This window comes from Mus musculus, chromosome 10, assembly GCF_000001635.26.
Source record: "Mus musculus strain C57BL/6J chromosome 10, GRCm38.p6 C57BL/6J".
NCBI classification, from domain to species: domain Eukaryota; kingdom Metazoa; phylum Chordata; class Mammalia; order Rodentia; family Muridae; genus Mus; species Mus musculus.
Window position 1 is genome coordinate 49,105,961 of NC_000076.6, and position 27,206 is coordinate 49,133,166.

Sequence of the window (27,206 nt, forward strand, 5' to 3'; positions counted from 1 at the left end):
AGTATAAATTACTAGCTAAAATACTGATTTTCAAACCATATATCAATTTTGATCTTAATATTTAGTGCTATTCCAACTTTTTTAAAATGTTCAAATATTTTAAAAAGATTTTTTTTAGAGGAAAGTTTACACATCTGTTTTTGAGAAATACTTTTGCATAACTGCTGTAATTTTAGAGAAAATAAAACTAAGCCTTGAAAATAAGTTGTAGATATCAGGTTGATATATCAATAGTATTAGAGATCTGCAAATCCTGAAATATTCAAGTAACCTCCTTCTTCATGAGTTCATGGCTAACTGAACATTTACCTAAATTTTCTTCTTAGTAATCTTTGGTTTTTACGTACTGTAGTTATAAATCAAACAAAAAATATACAAAAATGAAAAATAACGTCAGGACATTAAACAATATAGCATACTACACTCCGCCTGGGTTGTTCAGTAATAAAACACATATTGATAATTACGATAATAAATATAAAGTATTCTCAGAATTTTTACATCAAACAAAATTTACCCAGTTTCATATTAAATTTTTCAAATATATTAATTTTTTTGATAAAAGTGAACCACTACTTCATATTGTTACATTTTCTTTACTTAAACCTGTACAACCAATAAATAAAGGCAAAAAGCTGCAGAAGCCTTTTAGTCAATACAGCAATGGATGCTTTGTGAGAAGAAAAGTGTTGATCATCACATTCCTGCTAATCATCCCATTCACGCAACCAGGAGCCAGGCTCTGGAAGCTTCTGTTATTAAGCAGAAGAAGATAAGATGCACCAACTTTATAATTGTTAACAATGATATTAATATACAAGTGACTTTCGTATTACAGCTAAATGAAAAAGCTTGATCCTTATTAAGTATAATTTTTTAACTTTAAAACCTTTAACCTTTAAACATCATCAACAATTGTACACAAAAATTGGGAGACACCAGAACCCTTTATAGTTATTTAAGCATAACCTGACAGCCACTGTTCCATCATCCCCTCCCTGTCCCTAGCCTCTAACTGCTCAGCTTCTGAAAACTGCCTTTCTGCCTTTAGTCTTTGTTTATTCAATAACTTTAGCTTCTATGAGTGAGTGAGATTTTTTTTTTGTTTTTGTTTTGTTTTGTTTTGTTTTGTTTTGTTTTGTTTTGTTTTTCAAGACAGGGTTTTTCTGTGTAGCCCTGGCTGTCCTGGAACTCACTTTGTAGACCAGGCTGGCCTCGAACTCAGAAATTTACCTGTCTCTGCCCCCCAAGTGCTGGGATTAAAGGTGTATGCCACCACCACCCAGCTAGAGTGAGATCATTCTTAACATAAGAGTCTTTCTTTGAATAAATGTAAGAAATGACAGGTTCTCAGATCACACCCTTTAAAGCATTTTTATAAGCTCATATGTCTGCATATTGCTTCATTTTTTGCAATAAAGACAGTCTAAGAAATCATAAACCCAATTACGAATGTGATTTGTGCTTGTACATTTTTAAATTAAAAAAATCAGACCTTAAAACATTGGTAACAGAAATAATTAGAAAGGGAGTGTGATCAAAGGCTTTAATGTGTTTTTCCAATTTAACAATCTAACTTATACATGTTCTAAATGCAACTTCAGGGGGAAAAAAACAATCAAGAAACATGTCAACAAGATCTATAGAGTTGATTCAGCAGCTCAAAGTGCGTCCTAATCTTGCATAGGACCTGAATTCAGTTCCCAGGACCCACATAAGATGGTCAAATGGCTGATCTCCATGAATACCTGTATTCACATTTATGGGCCTATGCATACACAGTCATAAATAAATTAAAGGAAAATATTTTGAAACAGAAACCATTAAACACATATATTTATATAATGTCAATTAATAAAAAAAAGATGCCATGGATTTGACAGAGAGTAACAGGAATGTGGAACAATTTGGAGCAGGGAAGGGAAAGGGAGAAATGCAATTATCTTATAATTTCATATATCTTTCTAAATGCGTTTTCTAGAGAGGTCATTGTTTAAACAGTGTCAGGCCAGTCCCTCTGGTTTTGGAAAGCATTACTAACCCTGAAGATGCACATTTCCTTTCTGCCAATGATAAGTTGAAAGGTTTTGACATTGGGATTTTTTTTTTTTTATCTAAAGAAGGAACCATGTCTTAAAACCTCAAAAGTCACTTATTAAAATGGGATAGCATAATTATTTATCAAGGCCCAGCCTTAATATTAGGATATACCTTATAATGATAAAGAAAATGGGTTATTATTTTCAACTGACAGGAATGGATTAGCTGATTTGGGAGATTAGACAGGAACATGAATTCAGGAGTCCTGTTTTGATATAAATGGTGTTTACATAAAAGACAATTTTAGAAATCATGCATTAGTTCTTATGCATATCACTCAGGAAACAAAAGAGCATCCTACTTCTAGATAGTGACATAATAATGACTCCAAGTGGACCATTTATTCAGTTTTACTCACAATTTGAGCTTGAGTTCTAAAGATCTGTACCCTTTAATGCTAAACGTCTTCTATTGCATCATCCTAGAACTTCTAACTTTTGAAATTTTTAATTCAGTTGAATATCTTTCACCAAATGTAGCTGTTTAGTCTGTCCCTTTTCCCTAACTGGATTGCCTTGCCTATCTATCCACAATAGAAGATGAGCCTAGTCCTATTGCAGCTTGGTTTGCCAAGACAAATCTTTCTTTCTCTGAGCCTTTTCTGGGGAGAAAGGGAGGAATGGATGATGGACAGGGAAAGACTGAGAGAGGTCTGTGATAAAGATGTCCAGTAAATTAATTAATAAAATTATCTAAAAGTATAGATATTTGTATTTTATTTATGTATAACTTGTAAAATGTAAATGCAGGAATAAAATCTTTGTGAACAATTTCTGTACTGCTAGACTTTTATCAATACGGAAATTGTTTAAAAAGCATTACTTCTGTTACATCAGTCCTTCAAAATTCTGAGAATAATTCATTTAAGAAGTTATGAGAACAGCTTGTTTATAGTTTTTGGTTATGATAAAATGTAACTCACTCAGCTTGAGATGTGGCCTTCTGTTAAAAAACATTTTCTGTTATAAAGATCTTTTGTCCTGAAAAATTAAAACTAAATTTCCTCTTAACAGAAATCAAACTGAGCCATTGACTTTTCTTGGACCTCTACCCCTTATATTTACAGCCATCTTATATATATATTTTAAAAACTATAAACGAAAACTTTCTAAGTATACACAAACATTTTGTTTTGATTTACTGGAAAAATATAGCAGAAATTTCTTGTTTGAGACAGCCCAGTGTTTCCTCAGCAACAACTACATTGACTTAGGTGGAATATGACTAGAACTACCTTCTCTCATAGTTTTGAGATAATATACACTTCAAACATGTTTGAAAATTTAACACATACATGTATTCAAATCAGAATACATATAGTATAATTTTAAAAGAACTATTTATTCATTTTATGTATATGAGTACACTGTAGCTGTCTTCAGACACACCAGAAGAGGGCATCAGACCCCATTACAGATGATTGTGAGCCACCATGTGGGCACTGAGAATTAAACTCAGGACCTCCAGAAGAGCAGTCAGTGCTCCTAAACACTGAGTCATCTCTCTAGCCCCATATACTCCAATTTTAATATGGGAGCATGCATTTTTAGTTTTTAGTTGTTAGACATGTTAACTATATTCATTTCATCTTAAAAATCATAAAGTTATTTCAGCACCATCATACTTTTTTATTTCAAGAAACTCAGTAATTTATATACAGGTATACAATAAAACAATGTGAACAGGCATTTTTTTAACTTCATAATGAAATGTGTTTTCCTTATGTAAACCAAATAAGTGGCAAATATTTATTTATTTATTTATTTATTTATTTATTTATTTATTTCAGCTCATTCAGATAAGTATATTTCACTCATCCTTTGTAAAATACTAAAGTATTATAGTGTGAATGAAGATGAAGAGAAAGTAGACAATGAAGCATTTAGTGGCTGATTATGGAAATAGAGCTTCTTGTCTGTTTTAATATGTAAAACAACTCATTGCAGATATACTTTCTTTAAAAATATTAATTAGGAAACTTCACAGGTATTTATTTTGATTTTAATGTTATTAATAAAATCTAAGCTAAAGGAATGATAAATGTATAACAAATGAATGAAAGAATATACATATATATGTGTATATATAGATATAGTTCACAGTAAAATCTAGAAGTATGCTTAATTATAATATTAAACTTCTGAATGATCTAGCCAGAGAATTTTTCCAGAAGTATGAAGAAATAAAAACAAAATAAAAATTATCACCATAAATGGGAATAACCAATAAACCAATAATTGTTTAGTCTAATATACTGAATTACTTAAAACAATGATATTCTCCATTTTATATTTTTAAAAATAGGTTCCTATAGTGAGCTACATTATTAATTTAAATGATATAGAGAAGATAAATATGTTAGGCAGATCAGATTGAGAAAAGTATACAAATAATATATATACACGATAATTAGAGCAATAGATGATAAATAGATGATAGAGGAAAGACAGAGAGACAGACAGATCATAGATAGGTGGATACATAAAATTTGCCATCCGGTACTGCTTAAAGTTTTGGAGATTTTAAAAGGGTGGTGTGAATTTAGAATTTTTAATTCTAAAGGAGAAAAAAGTCTTATTGGGAGAAAGGTATTCATATTGAAATAAGAAATGTAAATACAACAATGTATTATGAAGTAAGAAAGATATGATTGGGTAGGTCCATAAATAAAAGATAGCCAGTCTTAATATTTGAGCATGTTTTAGTATGAGAGAAATCACTTTTAAAATATCATAATGTGAGGAGGAATATTTTAAATGATGCAACATACATCTACCTAAGCATAAAACAATATACAAGTCATGTTGTTTTCTGTTACAACAAATATCACCATACACCTATATCTTGCAGAAACAAGCTATGTGAAGAGATCAGACATATTATTTTTTATCATAGGGAAACTGTGCGGGGCAATATAATGACTAATCTAACTGCCTGGCCTGAAATAGTAGCTGGAAATATTCAAAGAACAATGAAGGGCAACGGTCATTCCAGTCAAAATAAGAAGTAAGACCTTGGCAACCTGAGCATATTTTAAAGTGATCAGAGGAACTGGAAGTGAGTAAACTGGAGAGAAGCTGAAACCCTGAAATTGTGGCTGGGGACATTTACTGCAGGTTCTTATGCAGAGTTAGAGAAACTTGGGCTCATTATAAAATTAATGTAGATTCTGTGAGAATCAGTGATGATGGTCAAATATTATTCACTTACTCTCAGCTCAGCACAGTCATCCTCCAGCATTATATATATGTATATTTTACATATATGTATATATAATATAGTATATATAATATGTGTATATATAATATAGTATGTGGGTATAATTGTTTATTTATACCTGTCAATAAATATGAATTAATTTCATTTAATAAAAAGTCTTAGTAAGTTCACATATTTCTGAAGCTAGATATCTTGAATAGTTGAACTGATTTGGTTAGAGGTGATAACAACCATGTAGATTTGTTTTCAGAATTAAATAACCATACTCCTTGAGTTTTAATGGAAAGGAATGATTTTTTTTTAATTATCAAGAACACAGCTCAGGTAAATCAAATGAAGAAACATCTTTAGATAATGACAATACAATTCAATAGTGTCTATATTCAATTTGCTTTATTTTAATATTAAGATAGGCTTAAAAGAATCATTACATATAGAAGACTAGACATTCTCACTAGAAAACCCAATATTCTTTCATAAATATGGGGTTTATTTTAAACTAACCAAAAACCAGTTTTGGCAAATCATTGAAAAATATCTATTGATATATTGATGATTTTTTTAAACTTGGTTGCACATTTTGATTTGCTTTCAAACCCATTTTGACATCATAGAAAGACCAGAGTAGCCAAAGTGTACTTATACGTAATTAACTTATTTTAACATAACAGAATTTGGCTTAGTCATGTTACCAAAAATATACAGTCTTCATGTTGTGAGAACATAAGTTCTACAAGTGTCTGAAATATTCAAAAATTACACATGGTAACATCAGATCGAATAGGGTTATCAAAATATTCATTTGTAGAAGATTACTAAAAAGGTGTCAAGTACTATAATCATGTAAAATTTAAAGATATTCCATATTCAAATTTCAGGCTCAAGAGTGGGTCAACATTTATAACATTAAATCATCCAAAGTAAAGGAAGATATTCTTCAACTATGCTTTTACAAAAATAATTCCTGGTATGTACATTTCAAAGAATATTAGCACAATGCATTTTACATGTTTTAACATTGCCTATCATACTTTTAAATACCATTTTTCTGCTTTGTAGTTTTGACAATAAAACTTCATAAACTTTCCTAGTACTGAAGAGACAATCTCACTCTTATACATTGACTAAATCTCTAAAAAAATTTATACTTTTATTAAAAACAAAAACCAAGACGATTATATACAGAAAACTAAATACAGCACTGGAAGATAGAAAAGAATGCTGCTCATTTCAATTCTAGAGATGTAAATGTACATACAGAAGCGATGTGTACTATCTGTGTGATTTTTATATTTTTCTTTATACTTACAGAACCAAAAATATAGAAGTTAAGTGATCACAAAGTTTTTATTCTAGAATTACAAAAGTATTTGTACAAGTGACTAAATATATTTAAGTACAAAGAAAAATTATACTAACACCTATGTGACTTTACATATTTTCATAAAGATGTTTAATATAATAAGTAAAACACTCATTAAGAAAAATATGTAGTGGCAAAACTACAATATTTGTATATATTTATTAATTTGGAAAATTATTAATAGTTTTTATAATGCAAGCAAAATTTTTCTAACAAAAGAATCTGAGAGAATTCTACTGAAGTTAAATTTTATTTATTATCTAGCTTCAAATTGCTGTTTTTAAAACCTGAAATTATTTTGGACAGAATATTTCTATTTTTATAATATCATTTCTGATTTTTCTTCCCTCAGTAACAATAGCCTTCCATTAATTTAACAGCACTGAACTTCAAGTAAATATATGTACATTCTTCTCTCTCTCTCAATATATACATATCTATATTACTTAGTCCTAAATAAGATAGAGATATCTACTTTTCCTGCATTTGACAATTAAACATTTAATCAATAAATTTAAAGATTATGAGGATGACCATGTGTCTTTGCGAAATATACTGATATATTTCACAAAATATACATTTTAGTGGTAGGTAGAATGAATGATATGAGACAATTAACAGCCACAGCTGAAAGCATTTCTCATGGTTGGAAATAGCAGAAAATAGATTACTTGTGTTTTATCAGAAGAAAAATCAGTGTTTTAAATTGCAAAAATGTGACATTTACCTTTTCCAATTGAGCGTTTTTTTTGGATTTGTATAAAAACTCTCCCACTGCCACAAAAACTGAGAGCACCAAGCCGGCTGCCAGGACAATGAAGATACCACCAATATTCTGCACCCCTAGAGCACTGGCCTCTTTGCTCTCCTCCTCTGGGCAGCCATTGCCTCGCCACCACTTCTCCTTCATCATGTGCAGCTTGCCTTCCTCCTGCAGCTGAAGAATGGCTATGGTGATTTTGTCTCGATATGGAGAACCTGAGAAAAGAGGATATTCATTAACTATTTCAAGGAAAACAGTTTTGCAATTAAAGCTCATGAGTAGAAAACAGAATTTACAAATGCTTCCTAGTATCAATGAACAAAGTAGAACACCATAAATCAGAATTTTAATAAGATAACTAAACCAGTAGGCTTTTAGACTTTGTTTAGTGTATATTTTTTTATGTACAGAATGATGCTTTTTAGATTACAAAGACAAACTATTTGGATGACAGAAAATGACTCCATATAAAATAAGGACTTCGATTATTGGCTAATTAATAAAATATTAACCAGGAACACACTAAAGGAAATGGATCGTGTACAGAATTTTGTCAGGAAACACCTAGATAAGAAAAGAGGAATGCAGTTTTTTGCATTCTCCACTTCTAGGAAAGTCGTGGGAAATCTCACCTCTAGTTTAAACCAGTAAGTCAAGGTTGTCATGATCACTAGTAGGAAAGTTTCAATAGCATTTCATACTGTGTGGATACTGGCATTTGATTTTTCCTATTTGATATCAATAAACTGTCACTGGTTGCTTAAAGTTGGATTATAAAAATTATTATGGCAATGTCATTCATAGTTTTAGGATCCTATGGCCCAATAATGTTAAGATTTCCTTTTTTATTATTAGATACTTTCTTTACTTACATTTCAAATGTTATTCCCTTTCCTGGTTTCCCCTCGGAAAACCCCTATCCCCTCCCCCTTCACACTGCTCATCAACCCCACCCACCCCTGCTTCCTGGCATTCCCCTACACTGGGGTATCAAGCTTTCACAAGACCAAAGGTTCCCATTGATGCACAATAAGGCCATCCTCTGGTACATATGAGGCTGGAACCATGGGTCCCTCCATGTGGACTCTGGTTGGTGATTTAGTCCCGTACTGTTTGGTTCATACTGTTGTTCCTACTATGGTGCTACAAACCCCTTCAGCTCCCTTGGTCCTTTCTCTAGGTGCTCCACTGGGGACCCTGTGTTCAGTCCAATAGTTGGTTGGGAGCATCCACCTCTGTATTAGTCAGGCACTGGCAGAGCCTAGCAGAAGACAGCTATATTAGGCTCCTTTCAACAAGCACTTGTTGGCATCCACAATAGTATCTGTGTTTGATGACTGTATATGGGATGAATCTCCAGGTGGGGCAGTCTCTGGATGGCCTTTCCTTCAGTCTCTGCTCTACACATTGTCTCTGTCTCTCTTCTTTGGTCTTCCTTCTTTTTGAGCTTCAAGTGGTCTGTGAATTGTATATTGGGTATTCCCAGCATCTGGGCCAAAATTCACTTATCAGTGAGCGCATAACATGTGTGTTCTTTTGTGATTGGGTTACCTCACTTAAGATGATATTCTCTAGATCCATCCATTTGTCTACGAATTTCATAAATTCACTGTTTTTAATAGCTGAGTAGTAGTACTCTATTGTGTAAATGTACCACATTTTCTGTATCCATTCCTCTGTTGAGGGACATCTGGGTTCTTTCCAGCTTCTGGATATTATAAATAAGGCTGCTATGAATATAGTGGAGCATGTGTTCTTGTTATAGGTTGGAACATCTCTTGGGTATGGGTGCAGGAGTGTTAAGTGTCAATAATGTTAAGATTTCTTAATTGTCATTAATAGTTTTAAGTTTTAGACTGTATTCCTTACAGTTGAGATAACAATAATAAAATTTAGTATTTGTGTTTATGAAGATAGAGAAATATAAGCAACTACATGGTAAGTATGATCTTGCTACCAGGATGACTAGAGCATAGATAGAAATATCAAACTACCTTTATCCTTCAACATTTGCTGCAAAGGACCTTGTTTATTCTGCCCGAAAGAGTTTGCTTTTAAAGTTTCTTCTAAGAACACTGTATCTTATGTTCTTTGGGTAGGGGCACAAATCACCTTATATAGCTTTTCTGCTTACAGAAATATGTTAAATCTTTAAGGTTTAACTCAGTGCTGCAAATGATTTATGTAAATATGTTTCTACTTATAGACCGCTTATCAAAATAAAGGAAAAGGAAAATCTTAAGCACCATCCTCTCATATCCTGTTAAAAATGATAAAGTTAGGCAGGGAGATACACAACTGTTCTTCTAGCACTTAGGAAGCAGAGACAGGCAAATCAGTAATTTATGATCACCTTAGGCTATAGAGTAAATTCAAGCCTAGCCTGACCTTATGGAATCCTTGTATCAATATATTATTCTAGACCCAGAAAGATAAACATTGTATTTTTTCTTGTGTATGGATGTTAGCTTTTATGCTTTAGATATATATGTTTTCGTTAGAACACTGAGAGAAGTTACATAACCATTTAGGAGTGAGGTTGAGGGAAGGGATCTTCCAAGGAAAAGGAAAGAGGTGGGAGGGCAGGATGGGGAAGAGAATACGGCGAGGAACAATTAACACATTGGGTCTTTTTAAGCATACTACTTTAGAAGCTTCGTAAAACATACACACACACACATACACACACACACAGATATACAGAGGGAGAGAGACAGAAACAGAGACAGATATATATATATATATATTATATATATGTATATATATATATATATATATATATATATATATATATATGGAATTAACTTAAAAATGGGGGCACTCCGACTAAACATTGTATGCTACAAAATAAAAAAGCCAGTAACAGGAATTGGCTATATCTTCTCCAATTATTAGACAAAAGAGTACCATAGTCCCTTACAAATATCACAGGCTAGGGGCTGCCTTCCACATTGTCAGTAAAGCATTATTCCTAAAAAGTACCACAACTTTATGTCATAAAATGCTCATCTGACAATTTCACTTTTATTATTTATTATTCATTGTGCCAGAATGTGAGATAACTTCTAGAGAAGATAATTAATGATAAATCTTACCTGATTATGAACCCTGGAAGATATAACAACAACCTGCTTTCCAGATTTGCCCACTGGTTAAATACTGCCACAAATGCTATGAACGATCCCCAAATAAAATTGGATATACACATTTTCAATGAGATACATCCCATACTTCATGGTGCTTAATCAAGCAAAAAAAAAAAAAAAAGTCTGATACTACATATATCATGGGACCTAGGAAAAATGTACTATTATTATTGTGTCTGATTTTTGTAGCAAAAAAATAACCACTGATGATATAGTGGTATATCCATAGAGTAGTTTATCATTCAGTACTTATCATAGAAGCTTCTTTTGCAATAGATGGTAATTAACTAAAAGATTCACAGCTAGAAAGTATGCATAGAATGAGGAACTTTGGAGTATTCAGCTTCAAAAGGGGTATCTATATCGTAATCCTTTCCTAAATGTTCAGGGATGTATAGAAAGAGAAGGTGGAAAGGTCCTAAGAGCCAGAGACAGTTGACAACTTAAAAGAAACAAGCATTTTCCACATATAACAGAACAAATATACATACAAACTCACAAAGACTTTGACATCGTGTATAAGACTTGCATATGCTCATGCCTGACAAAACACCAGCAAGGAAGAGACATATGCAGGTGGGCACAAAGTCCCATCCTTTGCCAAGAAGCTATTTGCAATTGATAGCTGCTGGGTAAGGGAAAATTGGTTTCCTTCAGTGATGTGATATTGGGTACATCACTCACACTCCAGGGCAGACACAATGATGAACAGTAGTTGGTGATAACAAATAAGAGTCTATGATTTTTTTTTGTGGGGGGGGGGATGTTTTGTTTTCCAAGGGGGTAGGGAGGGCTTTTTTTCACTAATTTATTATTTTTTTAGATTAAAATTACATAATTTCTCCTTTTTCTCCCTACAAACTCGCCCATATACTTCTTCTTGCTCTCTGTCAAATATATGGTCTCATATTCATTAATTGTTGTTAAACAGGTGTGTGTGTGTGTGTGTGTGTGTGTGTGTGTGTGTGTGTGTCTGTGTGTGTCTGTGTGCGCGCGCACGTGCGTGTGCCTGTGTGTGTTTCTACATATATAAATACAGTACTTGTATGCATGGGCTTCTAAGGCTGATCATTTGCTTTTCAGTTGCCAAGTGCTATGGTATTTTTGTGGAAAGAATGTTTTTAAAATGAGATATAGCAAAATGTTGGGTAGGTAAGGAAGTAAAGAAGTAAAGTAAAGTGAGAAGCTGAGGAGTTAGGATAAGGAAAATAATACTATCAAAATGCTTTGCATGAAATTGTAAAAAATAAATACGGATTTTTTTTAAGTGTACCTGGAGAGATTAAGATTGAGCAAACCTAACTGGTTAGCTCTCTCTCTCTCTCTCTCTCTCTCTCTCTCTCTCTCTCTCTCTCTCTCTTTTTATTTTAAGTAGGCCTTTATTGTGTTATGTAAAAGTTTATGGTTTCTAGAAAAGATTTTTAGCAACTTTTCTATAATTTGAACTCTTGTTTATCTTTGAAATATACTTTATATTTGGTACTTTATCAAATTGACTTTCAATTAGCTACATAGTGTCTGAACAAATATTTTTATACCAAGAGAGGCTGTGGAAACAGCATATCTTCAAGTGAGAAGGCATGGTTTCATCTTCAAAAGTACAGTGATGAGCAAGATTTGTGAGTTGCTGCTATTTGGTAAATAGGCACACAAATGGAGGGCCCTGACCTCACAGGAAGGGACTTAGAAAATATTACATTCCTGAAAATTTACCAAACTCACCAAACTGTGTTGGCATCCTTTTCTACAATCTTCAGATATGGTATCCCCACTAGTTTTCAAGGACAAACAAGAAATAAATGCAAACAAGCTACTTCTCAGCAAATGGCAGGTTTCCTGTTTCTAGCAATGATTGTGAATACTTAAATTCTCCTTTTCCAACCCCCCTCAGTATGCTGGCTTTCTTGATCTCAGTAATGTGCAATTAACATTTTTAACTGCACTTACAAAGTCAATAGACTGCCCTTTGAATATTTACCAAAATACTTAGCAATGGGATAGGAAGCTAATCAATGACAGTAAATAACTTGTATTAACTTGTTAACTGTAATTTAACCTAGGCTTTTTAAAAATAAGAGTAATGTTGTAGTTTGAATGAGAAAGGCTCCAATAGGCTAGTGAATTGAATACTTTGTCTTCAGTAGGCAAAACTACTTGCAAAGTTTGGGAGGTGTGGTCTTGTTAGGGAAGGAGTGTCACTAGAAGCAGGCTTTAAGGCTTCAAAAGCCTTTGTTAGCTCCAGTTAGCTCTGTCTCTGTATCATGCTTGTTGATCAAGATGTAAGCTCTCTTTTCATTAGTTTTGCATATATGTATATAACCCCAAAAATAACTTTCTAAGTTTGTATGATGTATGTATGGTTTCAAATAAAGAATCATTAATATGCAACAGAGCAAGGGGGAGTTTATGGGAGGATTTGGAGAAAGAAAGAGGAAAAGATAAATGTTGCAGTTGCACTATAATTTCAAAAATAAAAAGAACTGGAAGTGGTAGTGTGCATAATCCCAGCCCCAGGTGGCAAAGGGAGATTTCTGAGTCGGCAAGTATAATCTACAGATAGAATTCCAGGACAGCCAGGTCTACACAGAGGAATCCTATGTAAAAAAGCCACATAATGAATGAATGAATGAATGAATGAATATCTTAAAAGACTTCATAGTTCAATAATAATGATAAAATAGTAAAAATTCTAAATCTCTGCATCAGTGCAGGGCTGTCTCCTGCTGCCATGCTCCCTCTATTGATTGCTATGGACTCTATCCCTCTGTGACCATGAGCATCAAGTTAAACATTTTCTTTTACAAGTGTTTTGGTCATGGTATTTTGTCATCATAATATAAATAAATAAAATATAATTAAATATAAATGAAACTAAGACAAGTGCTTCAAAAATAAATTATTAATTCTTTAACGCATGATGTGCTGTTCTATAAAGAGTATTTCTACTCAAGGCACCAGTTAATCTCAAATGTGAACTAACATATCATTTAGTTAAGATATGTTAAAATATGCTAAAATAAAGAACAGTATTCTCTTCATTCATATGCACGGCCATACACTTAGCTTGGGTGAAGTACACAGAAATTGGTTCTAAGTTTTGCTCAAGTTTTCAGAGTGTTCATTATTAACTTTAGAGAAACAGAATAACTTGAGAGGTGTGCTTTTGGGTATGCTTGTGGCCTACTATAGTGTGTTTCTGTCAATTCAGGAAGACCTATCTACTATGGGTGGCATCATTCCAATTAGGGATCCTGGACTTTACAAAATGGAGGGAGAGGACATCAGCTGCTAGCACTTATTATTCTGTTTCCTTATGGTGGAAGTTATGTGACCCAGGGCTGGTGCTTCAAGCTACTGCTAACTATAGATTTCCATGTCTCAGTGAGAAACTATACTTGAACTGGAAGAGAAATAACCATTCTTTCTTTCCTCTCACCTTGCCTCACCTCTCCTTTTCCCTTCCCTTCCCTTCCCTTCCCTTCCCTTCCCTTCCCTTCCCTTCCCTTCCCTTCCCTTCCCTTCCCTTCCCTTCCCTTCCCTTCCCTTGCCTTCCCTTCCCTTCCCTTCCCTTCCCTTGCCTTGCCTTCCCTTGCCTTCCCTTGCCTTCCCTTGCCTTCCCTTGCCTTCCCTTGCCTTCCCTTCCCTTCCCTTCCCTTCCCTTCCCTTCCCTTCCCTTCCCTTCCCTTCCCTTCCCTTCCCTTCCCTTCCCTTCCCTTCCCTTCCCTTCCCTTCCCTTCCCTTCCCTTCCCTTCCCTTCCCTCCCTTCCTCTCTCTCTCTCTCTCTCTCTCTCTCTCTCTCTCTCTCTCTCTCTCTCTCTCTCTCTCTCTTTCTTCCTTTCTTTCTTTCTTTCTTTCTTTCTTTTGTCAGGGTATTCTATGAAAGCAAAAAATGAGGTAAATCATAGACTTGGTCAGAATATAACATGAATTTAAGGAGCATTGAAGATAGGCTCAGTGAACATCACTACAATAATTTTTGCATGAAAGAAGCATATCTCTATCACTATTACCTCTATTTATATTTATCACCATCTCAATCATCATCTCTATCACCTCTATCTGTATCTATCTATCTAGAACTATATCATCTCTAACATCTATATCATCTAATCATCTATATCTGTGGGGAAAGTGGGCTATGCCACCAGATAGGGCAAAGAGCTGGTAAGGCCGAGTGAGCTCAAACCTCAGAATCTCACAAATTTTAGAAATCAGGAGTAGGGTGGCTTTCCACCTGTCTTTGTAGTTGCTCTGGAGCATGTATCCATGAAACCCAGCTAAGAGGACCATGAGCAGTCAATCATCCATTGTAGTACCTGGAGTCCTCCAAGCAAATAGAGCATCATTAACACCTAAAACTCAACCAATAGAAAACACTTACCCACAAATCCCAAATCCCATCCCACTTCCCCAAAATTCATATAGTCCCTGTTCACATAGAATAAATTGCAGAAATTATTTCACTGACTTTTGTCTGAGAGTGGCTATCCTTTTGACTGGAACACTTGGAGAAGAATTCCCTCTCCTGAAACATCCTCTACTGAATCTTGGACCTGCCTAGGTGATCAGGCTCTCATTGACTGTATAGGCTCATATCAGAGCATCATAGCTTATACTCTGGCTTACCTGCCATGTGCAGGCCTCCCAAACTTCTTTGCCTCTCTTCGAAGAAGAATAATACTCCCAGCATTCCTGGGCTGGCCAGAGCCCTATGGAACCTATTCATTTCCACCTCTGCTTTGCCCTCCTCAGTCTGGCATACAGAGATATATGATGGTCTAGAAAGAATACGGCAGTTGACCACTTATATCAATTCTATATACCTCAACTTTTACCTATACCTATACCTATACCTATACCTATACCTATACCTATACCTATACCTATACCTATACCTATACCTAGAAAATCAACCTGTCTCTGCCTCCCTAGCATACCATACACAGCATGAGGTTTAATTTTCAAAACCTTCTTAACATTTCATTAGATAACAAAAGAGCAATTCATAAATATGTCTATCATAACAAATGCTCTGTCATCTGAAAGTCAAACTCCAATGCATAAAGAGTAGATAACCATGCATGAATTAAAGAAGACAAATACAAATATCTGAGATTCGTTGGAGTCTACCTTGACAAGATGTCCTTAGTTCCAGTTTCATTTAAATTGTCAGATACACTTATCATTTGTGAGGTTATATAAAACACTTCACCAAAAACTATACACTTAAACATGGTAAGATACACCAAGCTTTTTTTTCTCTTAGAAGTAAACAAATACTGCTTGAAGCTAAAATTAGTCTCAATCTTCATTATGAACATTATTCTCATTTGTTCCTTTTTTAGTCTTTCTCTTGGGACCTTCCTTAGTCACTTAAATGTATTCTAAAGACTGAAGGATCTTTACAGTTTTGAAATTAACTCTTTGCAAGTTAACAAAATAAATGCTTTTACCTACATAAGAAGGGAGAGAGAGGGATGAGGACAAACAATGTCAGGAGAAAGAAGGCATACATATATGTTTACTCTGTAAAAGTCTTTTGATCTATCAGTTGAGATTTGAACTATAAGATGAGTGCTCAAAAAAGGTATACAGACCATTTCAGTCTCTCAACAAATCACTGTAAGCATACCTGATCTTATCTGACCTAGAAACCAAAACAAGGATTGTACATGCTTAAGATTGGATGGGAGACTATTCTAGATGCTATGACAATGAATGAATGCACACGAAAAACCTCATATGTAGCATTTGCACAGCCAGAAAGTTATTCATAATGTCTTAAATAATACATTTTTATCAAGTAACTTTATGTAAAATTATTACTTCACTAAAATATCTTCAGATACATATTTTTATATTGTAAAGCTATTTAGGAAGAATAAACTGAGACATGCCACCCAGCAGCTAATTTAGACAGACGCAGACACCCACAGTTTAGGAAGTCTCATGGAAGAACGGGAGGAAGGTTTGCTGCCCCAAAGTGAATAGGAACACCAGAGAGTCTATTAACCTGAACCATGGGGTTCTCAGAGACTGAACCACCAACCAAAGAACACACACGGGCTGGATCTAGGCCTTTCCCACACATATGTAACAGATGTGTACCTTGGTCCTCTCTCTTGTGGGTCCCCAACAACTGGAGAGGGGGCTATTCCAATGTTGCCTGTGAATGAGATATGTTTTTCTAGCTCAGTTACCTTGTCTGGCCTCAGTGGGAGAGGATGTGCCTAGCCTCACAGAGACTTAATGGGCCAGGGTGGGATAGGGGATACCCAGAGAGGTTGCAACCTGCTCAGAGCAGAAAGGCAGGGGGACATGGAGGGAAGGATTGTGGGAGAGGGCTACCGTGAGAGGCACAATGAGCAGGATATAAAGTGAATAAGTAAATAAGTTAAATAATTAACTAATTTAAAGAAAAAAGTACAAAACAAATCAAAAAACTATTATGTTTTGAGTTAACTTATGACTTTATTAAGAGACAATTCCTTCCTTCCTTCTTCCCTTCCTTCCTTCCCTCCTTCTTTCCTCTCTTCCCCTCCCCGTTTCTCTACTCTCCTGCCAATTCCGTTGAGTTGCACCTATAATTTTTCTTTTGCTTCTTTTTCTCCCTATCCTTTTCTTTCCTTTCATTTGTCTTTACATCTACCTTTTGCAATCTTCTTATCCTTTTCTTCATGTCTGATTTTCTTCTTTTATACTATTCCCTGTACCTTACTTTTACATAACTCATAACATGCATAGTTTGTTTTGAAGTACACAATTTATTGCATTGCAGAATTTATTGAATTACTTGGTCTATTAATGACTTCTTCTCTGGACAAACATAGTTCTTATCATTATTCTCTTTTAGTGCACCTCAATAATATAGTAACAATGAGATAAGGGCAACTTCCATAACTTTGATATTGACAAAGACTTACCAATAGGAAAGAAAGCCTTTTCAGGACAGAGTGTAGTAGTTGCTATGTTTTAATGAAAGAAGTCACATTTTTACATCTCTCCCAACCTCCGACTAAATGTTTGCTTTCTTCGTGGAGCCTATGTTTTTTCTCAGAAGTTGCTAAGATCACCAGTATATGTCACCACAGTTTTCCATTTTCCTTTACTTTCAAATTAGAAGTTACATTTTTTGACTAAATCAGAAATAATCTTTTCAATAAGTATTTTCTTTACATATCAAACAGCATTTTCCAAACTGAGTTTTAACTCATATCTTATATTTTTGGGAAATATACATTTGTATTTCATTGTAAAGTAGTTTACTAATGAAAGAATCTTGATTTCTGTTCCAAAGCAAATGTTACTTGCAAATTCACATTAAAGATTAACAAAATATAGGGTTACATATCTACTTACTAAAGAGCAAAACAGAAAAATATTTATAAAATACAGATTTCTTTTTTTACTTTTTTTAAAAGATCTTTATCTCTCTATGAAGGTTGTGGTACGACATCAATTCTATGGATTTTTAATGTTCTCTCATTCAAAGTTCCTTGAAGAACACGTGAATTATATTCCTATATTTCCATGGGGGAAGTCATCTTATTTTGTTTAAAGTCTAATGATTGGGATGGGAATGGGAACTAATCCATTCAGCTGGGGTAGCAGAATTCTATTAGCATGTATTCCTTTTCTTTAAAATACATAAATATAATAACCCAAAACCATCATTCAATGATAAAATTTTTCTTTATATCTATTAATAATTGTAAAAATTCTATTCTGTTAAGATAATTTTATGGCCTTGAAGAGAATAATTACCCTTATTTATATCTACACCCTTTAGTGACAGTGATTACTAATGTTATTACACATTTCCACTCTGTCAGAAATGTGTTGTTCCTTTTGAGAGCTCTGTGTCCATCTCCACCACACATCCTGCCTTTTTATGTACAGATAGAACTCATTAGGCCCCATTTTCACCTTTTGTTGCAAATATATATATGAATCATCATGTGGGATGTACTTGTATCCCCAAAGTCTCGACACCTAGCATCCAAGAAAAGCTACTATTTGGGCAACAAGAAATATATATATATATATATATATATATGTATATATATATATATATATATATATATATATATCATGATTAACTAAATTAATTTATGAAAAAAATCAAAATTTGTAGCTGCTTTCCACTAATAACACTTAACATCTGGTTAAATGTTTAGGGCATAATAGTTCTTTCTTGATTTTGTGACAAGTAGTTTATACTCCCAAAGTACTTCATTTTCCTTTACTTTATATTTTTATTTATCTAGTTATCATTATATTCTCTGCTGGCCATGGCCCAAATTTAGATAACATTCAGATATAACTTCCTTTCTGTGAGTTCCAGAGGATATTTTTATAAATTAATGTTAATGTATGAAGGCATAATTTCATATATTAATATTAATTTTGATTATTCAAATTCTGTTTATTTATGGACTCTAACAGTTTGCATATATGTGTGTGTAAGTAACTGTGCCATGATTCTTAGCATAAAGAATTCTAAATACTTTTCTCAAATAGATCAGTTGCCTGTAGTCATTCATCCTTTTTGAGGGATATTAGTCTACAAACTGTTTAAAGAATATACCCCTCAAGCATGAATTCCTCTAAGTCTTTTTTTATTAGATATTTTCTTCATTTACATTTCAAATGCTCTCCCAAAAGTCCCATATACCCTCCCTCTCACCCTGCTCCCCAACCCATCCACTCCTGCTTCTTGGCCCTGGCATTCCCCCCTTTAAGTTTTAACATATGACTAGAGTATGGAAGTACTAGAGTGGGTGCAGTAAGCAACTATACAATTATTTATTTTATTTCTTTTCTAAAAAATATTTATTTTCTGTGTATGCATGCATAAATTTTCATGTACAGACAAGAGAATACCGCAGCATGTATAAAGCGATCAATGGATTTTATTTTCTCCTTTAGCCTGTTGTCAGGCAGCAAAAGATTCTATACTACAGTTCTCATTCATTTAGCACTATGGTGATAAATGTGCTTAGAAACTCCTGTGCTTATTTTAATAATTTGAGTTTTTCTCACTCGGTGCCTTGATAATTAAAGCTCTGGCAGCAAAAATAAAACTGTCTAAAGCTAGAATCAAATTTTATATTTAAGTTACATCTTTGCTGGTCATATTGAGTTTTGTGAGTAGAGTCTCCAGTTCCTATGGGGATGCATGTACTTGTTCAGTATAAACATAATTTTTGAGCAGCTTTGAATTTTTCTTTTTATGCTATCCTTTTCATGGTGAAGAAACTAACTTTATGATCACATCATGGTCCCTCAATAGTGGGGAAACTTCTGATCCCTGAGATCATGGTGCCCCTCATATTTTGCTTAAAATTTTTATAGTACTTAATAGCTACATAATAAATAAACAATTTCAAAAACAAGTCATACTATGTCCTTCTTCTATCTCAAGTTTTTCCTTATTATAATTTATCTTACCATGACATTCAAAAATTATGCCCTTTTGCATTTATCTAAATATATTGAAATTTTATATTTAAGCAAAAGCTTAGAAATGGATTGTACAGATGCTTTATCAACAATGGATGAATATTAGAAGCAAGTAAGAGATCTTCTGACAGATGGGAATGTAAGTAAGGTATGTACTTTGAGGAAACAGGCAATGTTCATAACTCTAAAAAATATTAGAAATAAAATCTGAGAGCACGTGGAAATAGCCTAAGCATATACTACTACATAAAATGTTAAATCAGAAAAGGTTTGGTTATAAGCACATGGAATTCTGGAGAAATTTTGAAGCCAGTATAATTATCAATGATTACCAAGAAATTCAAGGAGAAGAAATTTATAGACAAAGTTCAGGAGCTACCCAATGATATTACTGTGATGAAAGTAGTGGTTGGATAGCTCTTCAAATCCATGACTGCACAATGTGGAGCCAATCCTAAAATAAGCAGAAGACTTTGTGTGATGTGTGGAGAGCCTTTGGGGTTGTTTGGCAGGAATTTGATATTGAGCCAGGATATGGAAATAAGCTCAGGCAGGAATCTGATTTTGGACTAGACCAAAGAACTAGGCTTCAGGCAAGAATATGACTTTGGGCTAGACTAGAGAAGTAAGCTCAGATATCTTTGACATCCTGATAAGCTCCTTGAAACACTGATCTCTGGACTTCATTTATTGCCTTGCTTGTTACTTGACTATTTGTGTATACTGTCTTGCTTGTACCTTAACCTAGAACTGACCTTATTTGCATGTAATTAAAACGGTATAAATGCAGACTGGAAAAAAAAATAAACCCACCTCAGCCTCAGAACTGGATGGGGTCATGCTACAGTGTTGACTAATTGTCTTTTTTTCATGTTAATCCTTGCTCCTGGCCTGGAGAACCTGTTGACTGACTGAACTGGCTTGGTCAGTGATGATATGTCAATATAGGTCCACTAACAAATACATTATTCATCTGATTATTAAGTATATAACTATAAAGAAACCTATGCATATTTGGGGTAGAGGGCATATAGCAACTCTGTACCTTCCAACCAATTTAGCTGTTCATCTAATTGCATATATATATGAGATAAAATGTATGATTTGACAATAGTAAATATTGTCTATATCCCATATCAACTAGTAGAATGTTTTGAATAGAAATTGTATTTAATTTATATGCAGCTACGAAGCAATTAAGTCTATATAACCTGTGTGTGAAATAATGTAATACAGTCTACATGAAGAAATACTTACATATTGAATTATCTAAAATCACAAAAGAATGCTTGTGTAAGATAAATGAGATGTGTCTCAAACAATAGTATCTTCCTAGTGCATCTGGGACACATAGGTGACAACATAATTTGAGTAAGTTTCATTATGATGGCCTTATGTACCATGTATCATGCTAAGAATGTGCCTATCACATTAGGATAGTAAGTGCCCTAACATATCGTGTCCAAACAACCCTAGGATGATTGCTTGGCATATTCACTGTGGCTATATAATTTGAAGCCGAATTTGGATTAATGTTCTTGGCGTAATCAGCACAGAACACTAAATGAATTGAATAATCCACTCTTTGTACATAAAATCTATACAAATTTTCTGTTTCCATGAGAATTCATCCAGTTTCTACAGAGTTTGGGTAAAATTGGTCATCATATTACAATATTAATGAAGGCTGCTCACACGGTTGCTCCCAATTCATCAAATCTGCTCTGGAAGCTTCCTAGGCTCCAGCATGCTGAGACTGTCAGTGTCTGTGGAGCAGTAAAGCTTACTGAGTCCTCATCTGTTTTCAGTGGCATGTAATCTAGACATAAAAAATGTACCAGAAACACATCATATCTACAGGTGTAATTTGACTTCTTTTCTGCATAGTTTAGTTACTGAAAATTACTAAATTCCAATTTACACTTGCACAATCATTTTAGTAAGATTAAAATTATGCTGCCTTATGCAAAGAAAAATAGAATGCATTTTAATGAAAGAGTTGACCTGCAGAAAGATGAATAATTTGCATCAATTTTTGTGCATTATGTTAAACTAATGAAGACAAATGTATTCATTCATTTTAGTAAAGCTGAAAAACTGAAGGCCAGCAATTTCATGCATCTGTAATGATGAATATTACAGTACTTATTATATGATAAATTGGGAATTCTAGAAATGGATGATGAGTAGAACTGGAAGAAAACATGCTTCTCATACTGATTTTTATTTTTATAAACATTGGCATCTGCCTCAAAAAAAATAATGTGCCTCCTTTGGTAACGATTACACATCTCCTACTTATTAAATAATACAAAATAAAGAAGCAGTAAATCTCACTTAATATTAGAAAGCAAACCAGAACAAATGGATATATATTTTTCAAATGTCAGGGTAGAGTATTACCATCATAAAACTTAGTGACATAGTTCATAGCTGTGTGTAAGCTGAGATGGGTACAGATATTATAAGTTAAAACTTGTTCAAGGATGACTGATGCAAGTATTTTACATTCAATAATGCAAAATATTTTACAAGAATAATATTTATAGCTAAATTATTAAATATTATAATGACAGAATGTATTTAATAGTGGTATTGCATTAAAAATCCTCAACTATGATAAGGCAGCAAAAGACAGCAACAATTGTAAGTCTTTGGGATGGGGTGGGAGCAGCTCCTACCTTGGAGTTTGGTCTATGCCAACTGAGATGCAAGAACTCCAGCACACTGACATTTACTGTGAAAGTAAAGTTGCCAATATGGAAACAATATTCCTTTCAAATGTAGATATGTTAAAGTGGCAATCAACCAGTCTTATGTGAATATTACCTTGGGTAGTGTGCTGGCTCCTTTTCTGACAACTTGATACAAGCTGGAATCATCAGAGAGGAGGTAGCCTCAACTCAGAAAAATGCCTTCATAAGATGAGGGCAAGCCTGCAGTATGTTTTCTTAACTAATGGTTGATGTGGGATAACCCAACCTTTGTGGATGGGGCCAGCTCTGAACTGGTCACCTGGGGTTCTATAAGAAAGTAGGATGAGCAAGACATGAGGGACAGCCAGTAAGCAGCAGTCCTCCATATACTATGCATCACCTCCTGTATCTAGGCGTATACCCTAGCTGAGTTCCAGCCCTGACTTCCTTCAAGAATGGACTATGATGTAGAAGTGTAAGCTACATACCCTCTTTTCCTCAACTACTTCTGTTCATGCTGTTTCATTGCAACAACAGCAAACTAAGCCAATACACTTGGGCTACCAGTCCCTTCATTGACACTTTCTTTTGCTATCCTGCACATCCTTGTGATGTTACCAACTGTCGGGTGACATTCAATAGCCATCATTGTCATTTTAATTTTCCAACAGCTCTTCATGATAGTTCCAAAAGCCTAAATACAAAATGCTTTTGCAAAAACTGTTTGTTTGTTGCTGTCGTTATGTTTGGTTTTTTGTTTTTTGTTTTTTGTTTTTTGTTTTTTGTGTTTTTTTTGTGAAAGAATCTCCTGAGATTGCCTGTTTTCATTCTATCTACTGGCCCTCAGGGCTTCAATCCTGTTCCCTGCTCAATACTTGATCATGTTCCCCCTTCCATTCTCTGTCTCCTCTTCCATCCATGTTCCTCACTCCCTCTGCCCCAGAGGAGGGTGGCCCCAAAGGAAGACCAGTGGTGTCAACTGACCTGGACCTCTGAGATCTCTCTGACACTTAATCACCAACCAGGCAGTATACACAGTAGAGGACTGCTTGCTAGGTTTGGACTCTGTCATAAAAGATACACCTAACCCTCTAGAGACTTGAAGTCCCAAGGAGTGGGGAGGTCTGGTGGGATGGAAGTAGGGTGGGGACATTTTCTTGGAGCCCAGGCATGGGAGGAGATATGGGATGAGAGAAATTGTGTGAAAGACTGGAAGGGTGATAATATCTAGGCTGTAAAAAAGGATTAAAGAATTAAAAAAAATAAGTACAAAATTTTTAAAAAGAATCTCTTTGAGCAGTCCTGGAATACAAAACTACCTATGTAAACTGGAATTCTAAGAGATTGCTCTGGCTCTGCCTCTGAGTGCTGAGATGGTCCATAGAATGTCTTGCTTTGTTCCCAAATGACTCATTCCTTCTTAAAAGGCTCATGATTAATTTTATACATCACAGTATGCACATAACTACACATGTTAAACCCAAACAAAATCCCAGCACACAGAAAGGAAAGTGAGTAGAAATTCCTCCCCACACCTATCAGCAATTAGCTATTTGTAATTGATGGGTCTTGAGAGAGAAAAAATCTGTTTCCAACAAACAATGGAGTAACAGAGCACACAAGATCAAGAATAGGTGGCCAACACCAAAGGGACTCTGTAATCTTCTTTTATGTAGTGTGTGCTTTTTTGTTTTCTAAGAGAGAAAGAATATGAGGTTTCAAGGTGGAATGGGTCTGAGAAAAGTAGTGTAGCAGAAGGAATATGACCAAAATATTTTACATATAAATGTTTTTTAAATATAATATCCTTATTAATTCTCAGCTCTACTTCACATAAACTAATCTTGAAATTCTTTTCTGTCTCTACACCAGAAATTTTGGGTTGTCCTGAGTCCAAGAAGAAGAGAAAAAGTTCTCAACTGCTTCAGTTGAGAGTGGAGCTGGGCCTCCTATGATTTCCTTGATATCACTACTAATTTAGTACTGACAGAAACTATCTATTGATTGTGAAGCTATTTAAATGGTTATTTAGAATTTACTGTTGATTTAAATATACTTGCAAAAGGGGAACCAACAATGCAGAGCCATAAACACAGATCTCCAAATGCTCATCTTGGGGTCACATTGCATATACAGTGAAAGTGGTGAGAAAAGTTGCAAATGTAAGAAATATGCCATTAGTTCATTACTGTAAAACATAATAGTAATGAAACTCTGCAGTCCATTTCCAATATTTGTACCAAAGAAAACTCAGCAAAGCAAAGCACAATAATTCTAACTGATAAAGTACTGCATTCCTACCAGCTTACAAGCCTGGTCCTCAAAGTATAATATGGACTCAATCTTCCCAAAAGAGAAACCAAATGGTTCTACTACAGAGCAGAAAAAGTTCCATTAAAGAGAAATGCTCTCTGGTTTCTTAAGTGCATTATCACCTATGGTGTATTAAGAGGCAAGATTATAGCTGCTCACATGTTCTAAATATTCCATAAGGAAACTGCTGTCATTTGCCTTTCGATTTTCACATCTCTAAGAGTTTTTCTACAATATTATATTGAATGAGCTAGGAAATTCAGTTAACTTATTATGAGTAAAAATATCTACAACTTCCAACATCTACCACACAGTAAATGTCACATTAAAATAATATTGCTGCTGTCAGGGAAACTGTGAAAGGGATTTAACACCACCACACACTTAATTAAAGCAGCTTGTGCTTATTTAGCTTTGCTTTCATATCTCCACTAACGTCTTTGTGTAAACAGAGCTGCCCTAATTAAATAGCTTTTCTCCAAGCCACTCTGAATGTTCCCAGCCCACTTTGGGCAGTAATCATCACACTAAGGGTGATGAATGGAGAGGGAGGACCCAAATGAAGCACACAGAGGAGCCTGGCAGGCATGCATCTTTGTAAAATGCAAAAATGAATTTAGGGGCAGGCAAAGTCTAATTTCTCAGACCTGTTTCAAATTTGCCATTACAAAAAAGTTATAGTATTTTTTCGTTAATTTATTTCCCCAGACACATATGACTCCTTGACAATGTCTAAAAAATCTAAGTAATGAAAGAGAAGGAAATAACTAAATGGAAGTAAAAGTGAAAGCTCCTTTCTCTGACATAGTAGAATACAATGCTGTCATTGAAGATTAAAGTTGCTAAAGATATAAGTCAGACTCCTAGGGAATTCCTGGAGGAGCTCTAAATTTTCCATAACCTAAGCCTGTATTATATTATATTCTATGCATTTATCTCTAACTCTCTAAGACAAAAGAAAGAATACCTTTTTTTCTCATGCCCAAATATATTCCTTTAAAATATTTTGATTGTAGCTTATGGGTAAATAAGATTTTAAACTATGTAAATGTAATAATAATAATAGTCTTCAATGTGATTGATTATGATAAGGAACCAAATAACTATTTGAGGACAGTGGTTCTAATTCTGTCTGAAAGCTTCTTTCATTCAAGTATAATTGTGTGCCATTGTGTTTACTAATTACTGAACAAGTATAAATAATCCATGAAACTATACTTGTAGCTGAGGTGTAAATTTGGAAATCACAAATTCCTACCTGGTATCAATTTGTTTCCTTGACTTTCAGACCCTCTAAGGGTCATTTTCAGTTTGGAGCCTGAGACCGGTTTGCCCATTTTTAATCCCTGCAGGTGATAATTTATCTCTCTCTCCTTTCTGTTCCTATTCCCTTTTCTGCACCTCTTTCCTTTTACGTATGTAAGCAAATGTCCAATTCATTAAATTTATCATACAAAGTATTTTGATCATATTCTTTTTCCTCTTCCAGTTCCTTGTCATATGTCCAATCTTTTAACCTGCTCTTATAGATAAAAGAGTTCCTAAAATGCAGTAGGTAAAGAATTTTCTGTGAACTATGTATAGTCCCTGCTTTCCACTTTTCTCATAACAATTAAGATTAATGAGTAAATATAGAGTGGCTACCAAGCTACCTACCCATGGGAGTGCCAACACCATAGCCTTTGGAGTCTATAAGGCCACCAATCTGCGTGAGGTTACAGTTCCGCTGGGTAACAAACTCGATGGTCGTTGACTCCATTAAGAAAGCATAATCGGAGGTGAGGACACGTTGAATCCCTTCCTCATTGCTTTTGACAAGCACAGACTGTCTCCTGCTGCTCATAAATGCCCACATTTTATCATACGTTGAGATTTTTGATTTCTGGAGGAAAATAAGATAAGTTTAAAAGACAATAAACTAATATCTTAGGCTCTACAGAATCCTACATTTAGACACAATAGACTGCACTTAGTCTTCTCATGCTATTTTGAAATTATTACATACACACACACACACACACACACATACAAATCAAATTTACAAACAATGTTTCTAGTAATTTATCACATTTCTGGGTATACTACAATTTAACATATACATTGAACATGTCTTACAGTTTAAACATTTGAACTAATAAACTGTA

The 27,206-nt window shown here is 34.3% G+C and overlaps 1 protein-coding gene across 13 annotated transcripts in view; it reads right to left on the bottom strand.

Annotated features, from left to right (window-relative positions):
• The window catches only part of Grik2 (glutamate receptor, ionotropic, kainate 2 (beta 2)), a 696,482-nt gene that overhangs the window by 12,281 nt on the left and 656,995 nt on the right, over positions 1-27,206 (bottom strand). For 12 of the 13 annotated variants that reach the window (XR_003948597.1, NM_001111268.3, NM_010349.4 and 9 more), the window contains 2 exons: positions 26,719-26,944; positions 7,410-7,660 (listed from right to left, as the gene is read on the bottom strand). Coding sequence is in view for 11 of the 13 variants with exons in the window: in NM_001111268.3 (NP_001104738.2) it covers positions 7,410-7,660; positions 26,719-26,944 (477 nt within the window). In the remaining 2 variants the exon portion in view is untranslated. The remainder of the gene's footprint in view (positions 1-7,409; positions 7,661-26,718; positions 26,945-27,206) is intronic. The other variant, XR_001779464.2, reaches the window with a different exon arrangement.